The 18,952-nt window shown below is 31.6% G+C and overlaps 1 protein-coding gene across 1 annotated transcript; it reads left to right on the forward strand.

Moving 5' to 3' along the window:
* Nucleotides 1-14,031: 14,031 nt before the first annotated feature.
* LOC143579801 (CDP-diacylglycerol--serine O-phosphatidyltransferase 1-like) lies at nucleotides 14,032-18,144 on the forward strand. Its single transcript, XM_077063000.1, has 12 exons — nucleotides 14,032-14,290; nucleotides 14,786-14,851; nucleotides 14,928-14,987; nucleotides 15,180-15,270; nucleotides 15,388-15,442; nucleotides 15,536-15,615; nucleotides 16,032-16,148; nucleotides 16,536-16,620; nucleotides 16,883-16,974; nucleotides 17,298-17,551; nucleotides 17,759-17,847; nucleotides 17,972-18,144. Exons 1-12 carry the CDS (start codon nucleotides 14,064-14,066, stop codon nucleotides 18,097-18,099), a joined length of 1,344 nt encoding a protein of 447 aa, XP_076919115.1. The 5' UTR covers nucleotides 14,032-14,063; the 3' UTR covers nucleotides 18,100-18,144.
* The last annotated feature ends 808 nt before the right edge of the window (nucleotides 18,145-18,952 follow it).

Raw genomic sequence — 18,952 nt, forward strand, 5'->3', positions numbered from 1 at the left:
CGCAGAATTAATAGTGAGAATTAGAAAGAGAAGCTAAGAAAAAATGTTCATTCAACTCGATACCTTTTATTAACGACTCAACTGATTAAGTACAGATGACTAATCTTTGCATTTGACCCCTATATTATTACTAATGACAACTCTAGTCCTTACATTATTATGACCATAACATAGACCAACTCTTGAATTAAAATATATATTAGAGGGAACCAAAAGTCCGGCTCAAAGAATCCTATAGCATGGGCTCTATGTATAATAAAATAATGAAATCTCAGTTCACTATAATCCATTTAAGCTCGCATTTAAGCTCGCATAAGGCGCACTTGGATTTGTTTTGTTTTGTTTTTTTTTTCTTTTTGAATGGCTAATACATTTTTTTCTTACTCCTATGAACTCCATAGTCCATATATGTCTCAAGTGATACTCCCACTAGACCAAGCTAGTGGTTCGCACTTGGACATACTAAACAATGCCATTGCTCCAGCCATTTGGGTACATAGTTGCACAATTGAGATCGAAGTCTGGCATATACAATAAACCTATCGGTATAAACACAATGAAAATTATTACAATCGGTAACAAAAATCACAAAGCAATCTTCCCAATCATGACTTTGAATCCTCCTCACAATTTGTACTGTAGATACATATGTAAACTAAGAAAGATGTCTTCCAGACTATATATAGTTATATACACTTTCTTTCATGTTTACTCAAAAGGACATTGTGTTAATGTGTTTAGCAATTTCTAATCCAAAATACTAGGGGGTGTTTGGCCTAGCTTTTATTTTTTGACTTATGCTTTTATTTTGAAGGAGCTTATAGCTTATTTTCTATTGTTTGATAAGCTCCCTTTAAGTGTTTGGATTAGCTTATATTCTACGAGTTGATAATAAGCTTTTAATCCACTATTCTTTAATTTGTTAGTAATAAGTTGCTTCAATATTTATAAATCCATCACCATTTGAGGGCAAATGAATAACTTACACCCTTACACAAATAAGCTTCTTAAAATAAGTTAAAAACCCATCTTCAAATAAGCTTCTTCAAATTAGCTTATATAAGCTTATAAAAAAGCTAAACCAAACACCAAACTAAACTTATTTTGTAAAAAAAAAAGCTAGAAAAGCTATAAGCATGGTTAAATAAGCTAGGCCAAATACCCCCTGCTAGATAACTTATTTGAATTTTGGTGAGGGCCGCCTGAAGATAAACTAAAAGATGAATTTGAAGGTTTCCTTTATTTTCATTTAACAAAGAATTAAGATATGAATCGTCCCTAACTCATGCAATTTATTAGTTGTAGCATACTAGCATGGAATTTCCTAATGGCGGCATTAAATTTTTAATGGTCAATTTTATGACCAATATAGTTGAAGTCTCCTCTAAAAGCAACATATATGCATAAAAACGACAGCTATTGTAACACTGAAAATTCATCAAGTAATATTATACTCTCTCTCAAAGTGTGTAGTCTTTTTGTATGTGTTTTCTCATATTTGGGTTTTATCTAACTCTTGGTTAGAACGCGCATATAACATTCTTTTCCACTTACACCATGTGTGATATGCGACATGCGATACATTTTTGGTGTTGCAAGGCAGCAAATGTATTTCTTGCTTTTCTAATTTGATAGCTAGAGAATATAGATAAATTTGTAAAAATTGGTGTGAGAAAATGTGAACGGAATTGGTTTGTCTATAGGGTTAATATATCGAAAAAAATTAACTAAGAGTCGTGAGACCGTTTAATCAACAGTGACATGCTCAACATCTCTTTCACTAGGATACACGATATATTTTTCAATTCAAGGAACAAAAAAAACTTTGTTACCGACTGCGATGATGTACCTCATCCCCATCCCGTCCACACTTATAATTTTGCATGTTGTAGAATAGAACTGCCGGTAATTCAAGGGGGTTTAAAGCTCAAACCTATTAAAACCCATTAACCATTTTCAAAAATAATACTCGCTGTTTGGAAATTGGAAACTAGCCAGACATCAAATGTACAGTGTTGCACCAGACACCACCACTCGACACCATTTTGAGGTTAAAGTTTTTAATATGGTTTTGGGTATGCAAATTCAAGAACATGAAAATAGATTCAGTGAGGTCTCAACAGGTTTGTTAGAAAATTATGTATGGTTTAAATCCTTGCAATTCATTTTCTAAGTTTGATATATTTAAGATATTGTCATTTTATGAGATGCGTCCGAATGATTTTAGTAATGAAGAAAGATGGTGTATTTCGGTCTTACGATCTTTATCACACTTTAAGGAAGATGATAAATTTGCAAAAAATAGGTGTAATGTGTGACTTTGCTCGTGTAATGATGGAAACGTAAAAGCACACCACTTTTACCGCTTTATCGAATAATGAAGAAAGATGGTGTGTTTCGGCTTGAATTTTTATTTTTTTAATTATATATTTATATATATATATATTTAAAAAATATGTATTTATAATGTTTATTACTCAACTAATTTGAGGGCCCATTTTTTTTCTCCTTCGGCCTAAAAAAATTTCATAATTCTCGGAGACGCCCCTGGTTTACATTGTGTGACATACGGTAAAAAAAATTTTTTGAACGTTATCTCTGAAATTGATGTCTAGATCCGCCACTGCGAAACCCAATTTTAGAAACCAAATGATGAAGCTGATAGGTTGGCGGCGCTCTTGCCGAGAAGCCGAATAACCCGACTCCATTTCCCGATTGACGCCCCAAACGTCCTTAGACTTCCATTTAGATAACAACAATCATATCATAGAGAAGTACATAACACACCCATTAAGTTTTTAAGGAAGTGATCGATCAACTCACAGAGTACAATCTACTATAGAGGTTTTCCACTAAAACAAGAGGTAAAATAAATTACCTTTTCATCTTCTGGTCATTTATCACTCTTACTCCATTCTTCTTTCTTCCTTTATTATTATTATTTGTTTTAGAGCCCGTGTCAGACACGAGATGATCGAAATTATAAAATTACAAGTAAAACAAATAATTGTATAATGTATATGAAAAAATGTATTATATCTATCCTTATATCTATACTATGTGTACATATAAATTAATTTTATTTATATTACAAAATGATTTTTTAAATGAACTTAATAAAAAAAAGCACGTGCCGAAATGTACCCGAGAACGCTCTTTCTATTGAAAATTTCATTCTCATATATGTATAATTAAACGAATTTTGGTTATTAACCAATTTCAAAAATAAGACTTTTCATATAATAGTAGTTCTAACCACTTAGCTTAAATATAGAATAATGTTACTACTTACCTTTATTGATATATTTATCAATTTACCACCCATCGAAGGAAAGGAGAACATTAAATTGTAATGACGGATGCTCTTCAAGAACTATGTTTTTCTAAGCTAAACCATGAAAAAGATTTTGATAAGTTTCATGGGGCTTCTCGACTTTGTCATAATGAAAGCATAAAAAATAACATGTTGACCCATTCAATTTTGTGAATATTTTGCATTATTTGAGCATAATTTTTGCATGACACGTTTTCCATACAACGTTCTGATAATCATTGAAGAAAAAGTTAATTCTTACACAAATATTTCAAATTCGATCAAAGTTAGAAGCATTGATAGGTCTGGGGGTGGTATGTTGAAAGTGTTTGAAATTTTTTCTTAAATTTTAATAGTTGAGGGGAAAATAGTTAATTTGTCAAATCCCGAACAATTTGATTATTTCCAAAAATGCCCTTAAAAATAATTTTGAAACCCGAATCATGTTTATAATTCTAACTTTCATCCGTTTGACATTTTCAAGCCAAAACGTTGAACTCGTAACAAATTTGATGATAAATCTATTCGCATTCTCAAACTTTTAAAAATACTCAGATTTCTCATTTTTAACCCGTAACAAATTTTGATCTAAATGTAGTTAACTTGTACAAACAACCTATTTACCAACTTTTAACCCATAAAAATCAAATTTAAGTTCCACAAAAAACCCGAAGAAATTCTTGATAAAAAAACTAAGAAATTAAATATGATAAACTTTGGTATGTCTAAAAGTGATTGGTATATACTATTACTACATTTTAACACACACACACACACATATATATAGTTTACTAATTAATTAACCAAAAAATAAATGGATAGATTTAAAGCAAGTATTTGTAATTTATTAATTTATATGACAATTAACAACAACAACAACAATAATAATAGATGAATTGATTGATTTTAAAAAAATGGATCGACTTTTAAGCATATATTTATAATTTAATGATTAAAAAAATTACTTTGTAAAATGAAAGAATGTTCGAGTTTTGTTTTTCTTTACAATCTTCGGTAATATAAATAGTAAAATATGCTAATGATAACATTTGAATTTATATTCTTTTCAATCTTTAACAAATATGTTTTTTGTTGATTTTTGGATATACCAAGTATTTTCAATATATAGTAAAATAATTTATAATATATATAAACGAAAACCCTAAAATCCTACATGTCATGATTTGGTCGCTCCTCCATTTTATGGAAGCCACCAGATTGTTTGATTTTTAAATGGAGGTCTCTTATTGATTTAACCCAAATTTTTGGGTATGGGTCTTACCAAAACCAGATAGCTCTTAAACGGGTTATAACATCTCATTAAATTAAAAATTAATCTTACAAATTATTTGATATGAAAATCCTATAAAATAGGGATATACTAAAATTTAATATCTAATTTAAAAAGAAAAAGATATTATTTATAATTAATAAACAATTTTATAGTAAAAAACATAAGCGGGTCATGGGTCACCAAATCCAGATAGCTTTTAAACGGGTTATAACATATCATTTATTTATGAAACTCTTTCATCATCAAACCCTAAGTATATTATTAACTTTCTTACAATAAAGAAAATTAAAATCCAAAAAATAAATATTAAAAAACGAAAAATTGTAAAACAACCATTCTCTCAAGCTATCGATTACTTTATTTGTAAATGAAGGCTTTTCACGCATTAGACCCGAATTCATGAGAAACCCATATAGCTCTTAAACGGGTTATAACATCTTATTATATTAAAAAATAATCTCATCAAATATTTGATATGAAAATCCTATAAATAGGGATATACTAAAAATTAATATCCTATTTTATCTAAAAAATATCATTTATAATTAACAAATAATTTTATAATAAAGAAAATAAACGGATAATGGGTATCACCAAACCCAGATAGCTTTTAAACCGGATTATAACATATCATTTATTTTTGAAATTATTTCATCATCAAACCTCAAGTATAATAATTATTAACTTTTTACAATAAATAAAATTAAAATCCAAATATACATATATAAATATTAAAAACGAATAATGTAAAACAACCCCTGTAATACGAGGGACAAAATCTAGATTTTATCCCCCGTATTACGGGGTTGTTTTACATTATTCGTTATTAATATTTATATATGTATATTTGGATTTTAATTGCCATGGGTCACCAAATCCAGATAGCTTTTAAACGGGTTATAACATATCATTTATTTGTGAAAAACTTTCATCATCAAATCCTAAGTATATTATTAACTTTCTTACAATAAAGAAAATTAAAATCCAAAAAATAAATATTAAAAAACGAAAAATGTAAAACAACTATTCTCTGGATTTGGTGACCCATGACCCGTTTATGTTTTTTACTATAAAATTGTTTATTCATTATAAATAATACCAGATTGCTTGATTTTTAAATGAAGGTCTCTCATTGATTTAACCCAAATTCATGGGTATGAGTCTTACCAAACCAGATAGCTCTTAAATGGGTTATAACATCTCATTAAATTAAAAATTAATCTTACCAATTATTTGATATGAAAATCCTATAAAATAGGGATATGCTAAAATTTAATATCCAATATGAAAAGAAAAATATATTATTGGATAACATATCATTTATTTATGAAACTCTTTCATCATCAAATCCTAAGTATATTATTAACTTTCTTACAATAAAGAAAATTAAAATCCAAAAAATAAATATTAAAAAACGAAAAATGTAAGACAAACATTCTCTCAAGCGATCAGATTACTTTATTTGTAAATGAAGGCTTCTCATGCATTTGACTCGAATTCACGGGTAAAGGTCTCATCAAACTCAGATAGCTCTTAAACGGGTTATAACATCTCATTATATTAAAAATTAATCTCATCAAATATTTGATATGAAAATCCTATAAAATAGGGATATACTAAAAATAATATCCTATTTTATTTAAAAAAAGATATTATTTATAATTAAGAAACAGTTTTATAATAAAGAAAATAAACGGGTAATGGATATTACCAAACCCAGATAGCTTTTAAACCGGATTATAACATATCATTTATTTGTGAAGCCATTTTATCATCAAACTTCAAGTATATTAATTATTAACTTTCTTAAATAAATAAAATTAAAATCCAAATATATATATATATAAATGTAAAAAACGAATAATGTAAAACAACCCCCGTAATACGGAGGGTAAAATCTAGTATGTTAATATTTGTTATTGTAAAAATGTATAGATATAATATAAATAAAGTATAAAAGTAAAGTAAATAATTATTGATCTATTACATAGATATAATATAAATAGAGCATAAAAGGAAAGTAAATAATTATTGTTTTATTACAGATATTATGGTCAATTAAAATATTAGTTTTGGAGGGAAAAGAATTGTAAGAATTAACCAAAAGATGACAAGTGTCCACTATTATTTTACTTTATTAGAATATAGGTAGATTATTATTATTATTATTTTATTTTTTTATGTGTGTTTTCTGTTTCGGTTTTATATTTCAACTAGTTTTTTACCCAGCACGTTGCGTCGGAGCAGATTGCTAAAACCTTGGCAGTTGTAAAATCTAAGTGTTGTCGGTCCCGGGTGTTGAGATCGTAAGTCAATGTGAATTCTATTTTTGCGTCGTTATGGTACAGGAACTAAAAGAATATATATACATATATGTGTGTGTAAGTTGAGGTGGACTTATGGGGTAGTGTCGGTCGGTAAAACTTAGGGGTTGGTAAAACCCGAGCGCTGTCGATTCCGGGCTTTGAGGTGATTAGTCTAGGCAAATTTGGTCGGTCCCCGTTAAGCTTGCTACGGTACTGGAACTAAAACAAAAAAAAGCAAAAACAAATGCAAATTTGTCATTCGGTCGGTTTTCGTTGCATTCGTTATGTTACCATAACTAAAGCAAAATGTGGTGAGTCTACGCGAATTCGGTTGGTTTCCGTTACGTTTTTTACGGTACCGAAACTAAAACAAAAACCAAAAAAATTAGCATTCCGTCAGTTTACATGTTATGTTCATAACGGTACCGAAACTAAAAAAAAAGAGAGAAAAAAAATGTCTTTAAATACTAAGGTGCCGCCAAGTAACCCAATAAAGGCATTTACGACGCCAAGTGACCCAATAAAGGCATTTACGGCACCAAAGTTCTAATTTATATATATAGTAATAGTAATATTGTCATACAGTATTTAAGAAAACCAATAATATTATTTTTCTAATGTTGGCGTGCATCAATCCTTATAAAAGAACAGCATATATTATATAAACGTAATATTTTTTTCACACTTGTATTTTTTAGTTGTAAATAGAGGTACACAAATAGGTTTTCGAGTCAAAACCAACTCCGATTTCTCAAACGCGATCAAAAATCTGATTTGGATTGAAACTGATTTATAAGGGGAAAATGATTGGTTTGGTATGAAACCAATTTAGATGATTATAAACCATTCGATACGGGTTCTAAGTTCTCAAATCAATTTCAACTCTACTGTTGGGCTCGGGTCCAAACAGGTTTCTCTCATATTGGTTTTAGAATTGGTTTAAGGTTTGGATTCAAAAAAGTTCGGTTCTCAAGCCCGTTTTTGTACATCTCTAGTTATAAGTTTATAATTTTTTAAAATTAGTATAAGCATAGAATAAAAGTTTGGAATAAACGAGACATGCTCGTATCAACCTACAAAACTCATGTTTTGTTCGAGCTCAGATGTCTCGGATTTTGAGCTCGGTTCAACCCCAACCCAACCCACGATGAGAATCATTTAACACTATTCTATACATCTTTTAAAAGAATTCTTCCAACGCACACCAAAGCATTTAAAGTAGAGACATGGGCATCTATCAGAGAAGTAATTGATAAAGGCTTAATATTTTTTAGACAGAATTACAAATTTTGTCCTTTAAAAAAAGCCAAAAACCGGTTCGTGTCCTTTTCTAAGTTTCCTTGCAGGCGGTGTCCTTTAAACTTTTTTTTTCTACACGTTATGTCCTTTACGCTAACTGGGTTAGAAAAACTCAGTTAAATGCCCTCACGTGAGACGCATGTGAGGGCATTTTTGTCTTTTCACCACCTGCAACTTCTTCTTCCTCTTTCTTCTTCATTTTTCTTCTTTATTATTATTTTTCTTCATTTTTCTTCTTCATTTTTCTTCTTTATTCATCCACTCCCACAATAACCACCACCAAACGCCGATTCACATCTCTTCCGACTCCCACATACTCCCAAACACCAATTCCCACCATGGATTCCGGTCTTCCCGCCGCCGTAGACGCCAGATCCGGCGGTAAAATATCAAAACGGAAACCAATTTCCGCCAGAACCACTCCGTACGACCGACCGGAACCCTCCAATTGGCGTAACGGCCTTCTTTTTCCGGCCAAAATCGTCGCCGGCGGTGCAAGTAAACTTATTTCGTCGATTTGGAGCCCTAAAACTTGGGGCTCAAATGGGTTGTCTTCAGAAACTGATTCCGATTCAGGTTTGTGTTCAAATTTGGGGCATTTTTGTGTTCAAACCCTCCACGTCATCCTTCCCAATAACCCACACCAAACCCTTAATCACCAACCGCCACCCAACCCCTAATTCATGAACGGCTCTGATTCAATACACGCACATCCACCAACGGCTCCATAGATTGATATATAAAAATTAGGGCTTGCAACTACAATGCAGATAATTGAGAATCAATAAGGGATTTGGGTTTGCAAACAGTGAAATGATTTAGGGTTTGGGTTTGGATCTTTAGTGGCCTCCCAAATCTCTATTCAATTTCAACCTTCTGCTGCCGGTGGAAATTAGTGGTCGCAACAGCAGGTGATGGGTGGTGATGGCGGTGGTGGCATGTGGTGGCTGGTTGGTGATGGTGGTAGTTCTGAATCTTATGAATGTTATAGAGAGAGAGAGAGAGTGAGTGAAGAAGATGAATGTTATAAGAGTGTGTTGGTAGGATGAAAGAAGAAAAATGAAGAAGAAAGAGGAAGAAGAAGTTGCAGGTGGTGAAAAGACAAAAATGCCCTCACATGCGTATCACGTGAGGGCATTTAACTGAGTTTTTCTAACCCAGTTAGCGTAAAGGACATAACGTGTAGAAAAAAAAAGTTTAAAGGACACCGCCTGCAAGGAAACTTAGAAAAGAACACGAACCGGTTTTTGGCTTTTTTTAAAGGACAAAATTTGTAATTCTGTCTATTTTTTAAATCTTTATTCCCACATAACAAAACCAAAACAATCAATGCTTGTAATAAATACCACTACACTTATTCAAGTTATTTGATTGAAAATCTTGTTTTCTACTATATTTAATTCTATAAATATTTAATCTGTAAATGGTTTTTTTCTATTCTTTAAACTCTGAAAGAAATATATCATTACTAATAGATTAACCAATGTGACATTTGGTAACATTTTTTACTTTATAGTCTCCATGGATATAACTCAATTCTTTACAAACATTTTATTTTATATGCTATTAAATAAACTATATAAAACTATTGAACACTAAATATTTGAAATAAACGTTCTTCGTCTTTAACGCTGTCACTTCACTCGTGCTCACACCCAGTGGCGCACCTCCCCCCCCCCCCCCCCCCCTCTTGGCGCTGAATTTGTTAATATAGCTATTAGTGTTTGGACTTTGTACACATTGGCGTAGCTTAGTTGGGGCCAGGGGTGGCCCCGCCCCCTCCGTTTTTTTCACGATGGTGTAAATTTATCCTTTTTTGGTCAAAAATTTTTACACATGGTGTACATTTACTCGTTTTGGTCAAAATCTCGAGCCCGGCTCCCCTCTCGTTTATGAGATTTTTTTTACATATTGATTCAGCCTCTTCGACGCATATGTCCAAGCTTCACCACTGTTTGTATACAACTTCATCAACAAAAGTAAAAAAAACCACAACAAATTTGCTTCATGTTGGATCCCTCTAAATAACTCCTATCCTCTCATTTTAGATTATTTTGTGTTACTGTTTTCTAGTGTAGAAACATGTCATAAAGGTTGTGTTTGCACTGTTGTCGTCGGACCCATCCTAGGATAAATCATGATTAAGTCTATAAATTTAAGACAAAATTAATAATTTAAAACAAAAAGGGTGAAAAGGGAATAAATAATTAAAAAAGAGGCTTTGGCTCTTTTCTCTTGTATAGTAAAAATTGTGTTAATTAGTTATGGTCTTTGTGATTAATGATGTGGTTTATTAGAATAATAATGTGAATTAGAATGTAATCTTTTGTAAGTTAAGTGCCTTAGTCAATGATCAATAGGCACCTATGATATCATGGACAAATTAAGAATTTAAAAGTGTCCATTGAAAAACTTTCTATATACATTAACAAGAAAATAATAGAATAATCAATAAATAGTTTGTTCAAGGCCATATCAATTATCTAGTATGATAGATGTTAAGATTAAAGAATGCATCACGTAATTTAAAAAAAAAAAAACTTTATAATTTAAGAACATTTGTCCACTATTAACAATCATGTTGTGACAGATCGATAATATCAGGTAATATAAAGGGTTATATGTTACAAATGATACTAGACTCCCTAATATTATGTTTAAGATGATGATGCTAGCCTTACCGGGACAATAAGTTCCTAAAAGGGTAGGTTGTGACATGCAAGGAAAATGCCAGTAATGTTCACGGTTTTCAGGGCCGGCTTTGAGAAAACAAAAAAAAAATTGGGCTGAATGTGAAAATTTTTTAGACCTTAAGTAAAAGGAGTATTTTGTTAAGTTTAAATAATTTAATTTTGTTATGGGCTTACTTAGCTATAATTTTAGTTGTGTAAAAAACTTTTTGTATAAAAATAGGATTAAGTATGTCTCAGATGAGACTATAATTCATAACTTTTTGTTTGAGAGTAATACCCCTTTGTCACTAGGACAAGCTAACGGTTATGCACTTAAGTTTAAACACTAAATATACACATTATTTTTAAAAAAGTACATATAATTTTTGTTTTTTTCTTTTTTAAATCGAGCCTACTGGGGTTTGGGCTTGTGGTCATTGACCACCCAGCCCCCCTTAGGGCCGGCCTTGACGGTTTCAACTCGGATGAGTGGGCGAAATCGGATCAAATGTGGGCCAAGTCAAACTAGGACCAAATTTAAGAAAAGCCCGAGATCAAAGACGTAATGATTAACGGTTTGTCGGCTTCGAACAATCGGTTCAAAAGGATTATGCTCTAAGTCAGCTTGCATAAACTAGGTTGATCTTAAAAAAAAAAAACACCAATTACGTTAACTCAATTATAGATTCAAGAACGCACCTATAACCATTATCAACACCACTACACAAGATAACATATTAGTGGTAGTCTCTAACAAAACATATCACGACAAACAACCCTAAAGCAATGAAAACTTTAATTTTTATATTTAAAAGAAAACCCACTAACAACATATTTTAGGCATGAACTTTGACACTCCATAAGCCTCCACAAAAATATCTATGTACAATCTTCAATCTCTCTGGTCTAGTCATGGGATTATGTGTCTTATTCAAAATCCATGGAAATACAATTGTTAACACCTCTCCCACACATACGTATAAACCAACGAACCGAAAAAACGATTCTTTGGTTTTTTTTTTACTTAATGCTATTCGAGCTGTGTGATTCCTTTACCTTGAACCTCACTTTGATACCATTAAATGGGATCAAAAACACAACATCAAGAGCGACACGCATCCATATAAATGTAAACAGAATCACAAGTGGGCACTCGATGATTTGCTGGTTTGTTCCTCAAGCCTAATCCACTACTTAAAAGCTCAATAAAAAGTTTTTCAACATACATAAAGTAATACTTAAAATCTTAACATTTCAACATTTTCTCCTTATGCTTTCCCATGCCATGATTTTCCTTAATTTTCCCAAGATAAACACAACCCCTTAGAACATCAAAGTTTCTAAATACTCATAAAAAAATTCTAAATATTTAACTAAATTAATAAAAAAATATATATCCATAAAAGAACCTTTAAGAAACCATACCAGTCATGATACTCAACTCAATCCAACATCAATACCAACTTATTAAAGTCGAAGTGGATCTTTTAAAGTAAAAACTAAGATCATCCGTAGTGGAAATTATGGGAGGTGTTTTGAGTGCCAAAATACCATGTACATCGTCCCTCTGTAGTTTTAGTAGACATTTTGGGTATCAAAACTTTGGGAGAGAAAGAGAGAGAGTAATGATTGTAGGAGAGTTGTGATCATTTTATCAATACACATGTTCTTTGTGAAACTTTGAAATATTGACTGAATGCCACGTGACGCAAAACCAATGTTGTTGAGACTGGACCGGCCGGTCGGACCAGGATTCGGTTCACTGACCGGTCCGGTTCTGTATAGGTCACTCGGCTTCTAGAGAACCGGTTCAACCTGTTTACTATGAAAAAATGTTTTTTTTTGAAATATTTTTTCCAGCCATACCCGTCATTTTTTTTACCAAAGTTGTTTTCCAGCCATAAATATTGATCAACTGGTTGAACCGGTGAATCGGTTGCCCATTCGGTTCGGTGTCCAATCCAATTATTAAAACATTACGTAAAACATTTCAGGATGTAGGGTTTTGAGTACACATGGTCTAAAATCATCATACATGTAAAGTCATAAACTTTTTCTAGAAATTTAAAGAAAAGAGAATATTGTTAACATTATCCGAATATATTCACTATTATTAACCATTAAATATTAAATTAGAAAAACTAATCAACGGTGTGTTTGTTTACACAGAGTTAAAACATACAGACGACAAATACAACATGTTACGTCGCTATTAAATCGTCTTTGGCTTCGTCATTCTCTTTATCTAATAAAACCTGTCCCTCTTCTCTCTCTTTCTCTCTCTATACGTACACGTTCTTTATATCTATATATACCCTCCTCAAGCATTAACCAAGAAAATCTTTTTATTACACCAAACACCAAGATTTCATCATCCAACTCTTATTGTTTACAGAGATCAGACGGCTCTTGATCAATCTTGCAGCTAAGGCTTATTAATCAATATTTATGTATGTATGTATGTAATAACAATCAACAAATCTCTCTTTCTCTCTCTTCTGATAATAATCTGTTTCTGTTGCACATGTACATGTATGTCCGTGTGTACTTTCAATAACTATCTATGTGTATTGTGTACCTTTTTTTTTCATTTTTTGTATTTTTTAATTTTTTTAATCAATTTTTATGTTTTTTGTGTGATTTCTGATGTGGGTTTGCAATCTTGGATTGAAATTTGGTGTCAAGTTTGTGTTTTTATTATTTTTTTAATCAATTTTTTATGTGATTTCTGATATGGGTTTTGAATATTGGGTTGAAATTTGTCATAAAGTTTGTGTTTTTATTGATGGGTTTGAGAATTAATGAGAATCAAGATTTGGGTTCTTGAATTATGGTGTTCTTGATTGGTGTTTAATGGGAATCTTTTGGAATTAAGGATCAAAGTGTTTTATTTTTTAAAAAGATTGAGTTGCTGGTTTTAAGAAGTTGTTGGTACTTTTTATTTAATTGTTTTCTTGGTTGTAGGTCCTACATTCAATTCCCAAAGATTAAAAGGCATTTAAACCCGTGACTATCACAAGCTGTTTTTTTTTTAAATTTTAAAAAATTAAATCTATTATTTCAAGATTTATTTTGAAAGAATTTGATCATTAATGGGTTGGTTACATGATGCATATTCTATGATTTCTATCTTGTTTGTTTATAGTCTTTATCTTGTGTTTGAGCTGAATTCGCGCTAAATGATCGGTTTTTGGTATATAATTTTGGTGTTTTATTGTTGTTTTACTAGTGAACAGTATAAGATGGATGCTAATAGTCATAGAAGAGGAAGGAGACAAGGCAATGGTGGTCAATATAATGGTGAAGTGAGCACATTGACCACTGTGGATGAATTTGACCCGTGGACAGCTTGGGCTTACAAGCCCCGTACGATTACATTATTGTTCATCGGTGCATGTTTTCTTATGTAAGTTTCTTGTATCACATCAATAGTTTTGGTCCTTTAATTGATTGTTACTTACCATTTCATTTTTCAAATTGCTTATTAAAAGTGCTTATCTATGTATAATAAGTTAATAACCAACTTGAAATAAGCAAATACTATCTAAACCACAATAGGTTTTGTTATTATGCATTTTTATTTTCATATATTAAAACGTTTGACTAATAGTCCATACCGGACGCATTCTTTTATAACCATTTTTATTTTAAGAACTGCAAGAACCTCATAAACTTGTACGCTGTGCATTAATGATTTAATGAGTTAGTGGTTTGGCGGTTATGTATCCATCTTTTGTATAACACTTAAAGCAAGAGGTACAAATGCATTATGCGCTTCTCGCAATTCTCGACGTTAGGAAGAATTTGTTTGGTGATCTTTAATGGAACTAAGTTATATAAAATGGGATTTGTTTGATTACTATTTTATTTATTTATATGTGCTTTTGGGATGAGATTTCAGTTGGGCAAGTGGAGCTCTTGATCCTGAAGGTAGTTCGTCGGCTGATATTGTAACATCAGTCAAAAGGTTAGATTTTGTGGCATCTCTTTTGCATAAGGTTATTATCCTTGAAAACATTCATAATGCTTATTTGTTTTTAAAGGGGCATATGGGCAATGATTGCGGTTTTCCTGACTTATTGTTTGTTGCAAGCGCCATCTACGTAAGTTCTCATACCGTTATATACTTATATTTTAAATAGCTTTGTATATCCAATATTCTCGATTTAATTCATCATTCATGTTGTTTGCCAAAGTTTATCTAAGTTTAGTGGTACAAGTTACTTTGCATGGGTATTTTGGGCATATTATTATTTGCATGCATGACATGATCTTCCAATATTATGATCTTGCAGGTTACTAATAAGGCCGCATCCTGCAATTTGGCGGCTAGTTCATGGGATGGCTGTTATCTACCTTGTTGCTTTAACATTTTTGCTATTTCAGGTTCTTTTTAATATGTTTTATATTGTTTTGTCAAATTTTTCTGGGCAAACTTGTAACTTACGCTGTGTTGGGAGTGTATGATTACTAACGTTTGTTTCATTTGCTATCTTTTGACAGACTCGTGACAATGCTAGGCAGTTTATGAAGTATCTTCACCCTGATCTTGGTGTTGGTAACATATTTTTTTGATTATATATGTTTTAAACCGTTTTATATGTAACTTAGTTTATTTGGTGGCTTGACTTTATATTTATTATTTTCTCAGAACTTCCCGAGAGATCTTATGGCGTGGATTGTCGGCTTTATGTACCTGAAAATCCTACTAGCAGGTTTATAAATGTTTATGTATGATTTCTTCTTTCACAATCTTTTCATTTCTTTAATTCCCTTTTTGTATTTGACTTTTGTGTATCCAAGAGTCTCATTTTCATGTTTAAGTTTTGTATAGATATGTGTTGATTATGAAATGAAAATGATTATTTTACGCTAAGCCATTTCACCTTGATCTTTATTGGATATTCTTTGACTTTGAATGCCAGAGTCATATTTAACAAAGTTATGATATTTAGTTATTCTTTGAAACTTAAAGAAGGTTATAATGATATACGAAAGAGTCATAATAAAGGTTTTGAAACTAAAAAAGAAAATCCGTCCATATCGATCTTGTAATGAAAGTACCAAACGCATATTACCAAAGTCAAAATTGGACCTTTTTGACTAAAAGAGCTTTACAGACTACTAATTGGTTTTGGATTTTGCAGGAAACACTTTTTGATGAATTTGTTCCGGCTCATATTTTCGGGTGGTGGGGAAAAGCGATAATGATCCGTAATCAACCTCTTTTGTGGGTATTATCAATTGGGTTTGAATTAATGGAGGTTAGACAGTGAAGATAAACTTTCTGTTTAATGCGAGTCAAAGCGGGCCAGTTTGGGTTGTGTTGACCATTAAAACACTTTTTTTGTCCATTTAGATAACTAGTGTGTTTATTATGATTACAATAAACACACTATTAGAGTAATAATGTAATCCTTTTGAAGTTTGAATAAAACAACATAGGTGGTTGTATAGTCAACTTTTAACCCGTTTGACCCGTTCGCCTGTTACCTATTTTTTTTTTAATTTGACATTTTTTTAGGAAACCCAACTCAAATATGCTTATGCACTGTGATGGGTCTTCTAAAAAGATCACAGTTTCATTTTCTTTTATTTTTGTTTTTTAATTTATTTTAAAGGATGATCGATGCATTGTTTTTATGTTTCAGCTAACTTTTCGCCATATGTTGCCAAATTTCAATGAGTGCTGGTGGGACAGCATTGTTCTTGATATATTAATCTGCAATTGGTTTGGTAAGTAATCACAAACCCTAATCTATTAGGCATAATTATAAGTTTATTACATGTAGTGTGACAAATGGACGAAAAAGCCTTTACCTTTTGCTTAAATAATCCAAACTAATTACTAGTTTTTGCATTCTTGGCTTCAAAATATTCAAACCATACATCGTTTACATGCCCGAATAACCATATTAAGTCCTTGGAACCAAGAAAAAGTCCATCTTTGTTTTTGTTGACTTTTACATCGGTAATGCTAATCTTGTTCGTATTACAGGTATCTGGGCAGGAATGCACACCGTCCGCTATTTTGATGGTAAAACATACGAGTGGGTCGGAATAAGCCGCCAACCGAATATTTTGGGAAAAGTAAGCTCTTCTTTTCGTACATTTGGTTAAAAAGTTTAGTCAAAAAGGTCAAACTTTGACTTCTTTTTTGGTTAAAGTAGTAGTATGTCATAATTGGTCTTTTAGTTAGTGTGCAATTCTTTGTCATTACATTACATATAGAAATGCATTGGGTTAAAAAGTTATGGAAAAAAAGTCTTTCGACTCCTTTTTTTTAAAAGTGGTAATCTTTTATCATTGGTCTTTATTATAGCGTGCAATTCTTTGTCATCATATTAAATTACATATACAAAATATATTTACCATATTAATATTTAATGATCTGGACATCATCTTTTTGGCAGGTAAAACGAACATTGAGTCAATTTACGCCTGCACATTGGGATAAGGATGAGTGGAACCCACTTCTTGGCCCATGGCGGTTCATCCAAGTATTTAGCCTTTGCATTGTGTTCTTAACCGTTGAACTCAATACCTTTTTCCTCAAGTTTTGCCTGTGGGTCCCACCTCAAAACCCGATCATTGTTTATAGATTGGTCCTTTGGTGGCTCATTGCAATCCCTACAATCCGAGAGTACAATTCCTACCTACAAGACCGGTAATCATCTCTTTCTTGCAAGGGGTTGCTTAATCATTTTTTGTTCGTTTCTTAATAAGTGACTATGCCTTACGTACAATCACAAACAATATTTTTACAAGATCTTTGAATAAAATGAATTTGGCCCGTTTATAAATAGTATACGAGTCACAATTGTGCCACCTATGCATATGTTTGACTCTTAACTTTTGTGATATATTTGTTTAGAAAACCGGTGAAAAAGGTTGGAGCTTTTTGTTGGCTTTCTCTTGCAATCTGCATCATTGAACTCTTCATCTGTATCAAGTTTGGACATGGTGAGTTTTAACTTATTTGACCAAAAAAGTCAACATTGATGAAAGATTCAAAATTTAACCAGTTTGACCAAAAAAGTCAACATTGACTATTTGTATCTTGCTGAATGATGGTTTTATTTTTTAGGTTTATTTCCAACTCCAATGCCAAGATGGCTGGTGATTATGTGGACATCTGCTGGTGTGATCTTTTTCATGTTTTTAATGTTGTGGACGTGGCAATCTCATAGAACACGAAGACGAAAGCGGGAGTGAAGTTTTATAAATATTTACGGTTTTCAGCATTCTTTGATTCATTGGTGTTAGATTTTGTAAATGCTTTTTCCTTGAAATTGTAAATGCTTATAATTGAAGGATCAAGAAGGATGAATTATCCTTTGACTGTTTCTTGGTGAAAATTAGACCAAATTTGACCAGAAAGGTCAAAGGGCAGAATTGCAATTTTCCAATAATATTGCTGATTGAAAAGTTGATATGATATTTGAACATCATTTCTTGAAAAGTTGAAATGATATTTGTGATCAAGATTTATCTTCATGCCATGAAAGAAATGATATTTGAACATCATTTCTTAAAAAGTTTGAAATGATATTTGTGATCAGGATTTATCTAGATGTCAGGTAATGATGGTGTTTTCAGTACACCGGAACATGTAGCATTATTGATATGTGATTTGAAAGGGTTGCGCGCTAAGCAAACTTTTATACACGTGTTTAATACGACTTAATCATGATGTAACTAACAATAGTGATCTTTATTATTAATATTGTTGATCATTATTGTTAAGTGAATCATATAAACCACAAATTTAGATTTTTTATTTGATTGCAAATACCTTTCATAATTATATTTTATGCATTAGTCTAATTAGTAATTAAGATTAATTAAATAGTTGGTGAACTTGGTTTAAAATGATTAGACGACGTAAGTAGCCAAATGTGAAAGTTATAACACACCTTTTATGGCACCCCAAGTCACGTTGCGTTGATTTCTTATTGTTTTCGCTGAGAATACATGTGTGACGCAACACTTTTATCTTTTGTTTCTCTCACATTTGACCAAATACTGACATATAATTAAGAACGATTCTAATTTGGGTTAATTGTTG

The sequence above is a fragment of the Bidens hawaiensis genome, unplaced genomic scaffold (genome assembly GCF_021521415.1).
Source record: "Bidens hawaiensis isolate Kalapana, Puna unplaced genomic scaffold, B.hawaiensis_p1.1 tig00029978_1, whole genome shotgun sequence".
NCBI classification, from domain to species: domain Eukaryota; kingdom Viridiplantae; phylum Streptophyta; class Magnoliopsida; order Asterales; family Asteraceae; genus Bidens; species Bidens hawaiensis.

What these genes read in the sequence shown, in the direction of transcription:
- LOC143579801 (XM_077063000.1), top strand. Translation starts at nt 14,064, where the DNA reads ATGATCGGTTTTTGGTATATAATTTTGGTGTTTTATTGTTGTTTTACT. An exon ending in TCACCCTGATCTTGGTGTTG is followed by an intron (nt 15,443 to 15,535) that starts GTAACATATTTT and finishes TTATTTTCTCAG; the next exon opens with AACTTCCCGAGAGATCTTAT. An exon ending in GCAGGTTTATAAATGTTTAT is followed by an intron (nt 15,616 to 16,031) that starts GTATGATTTCTT and finishes TGGATTTTGCAG; the next exon opens with GAAACACTTTTTGATGAATT.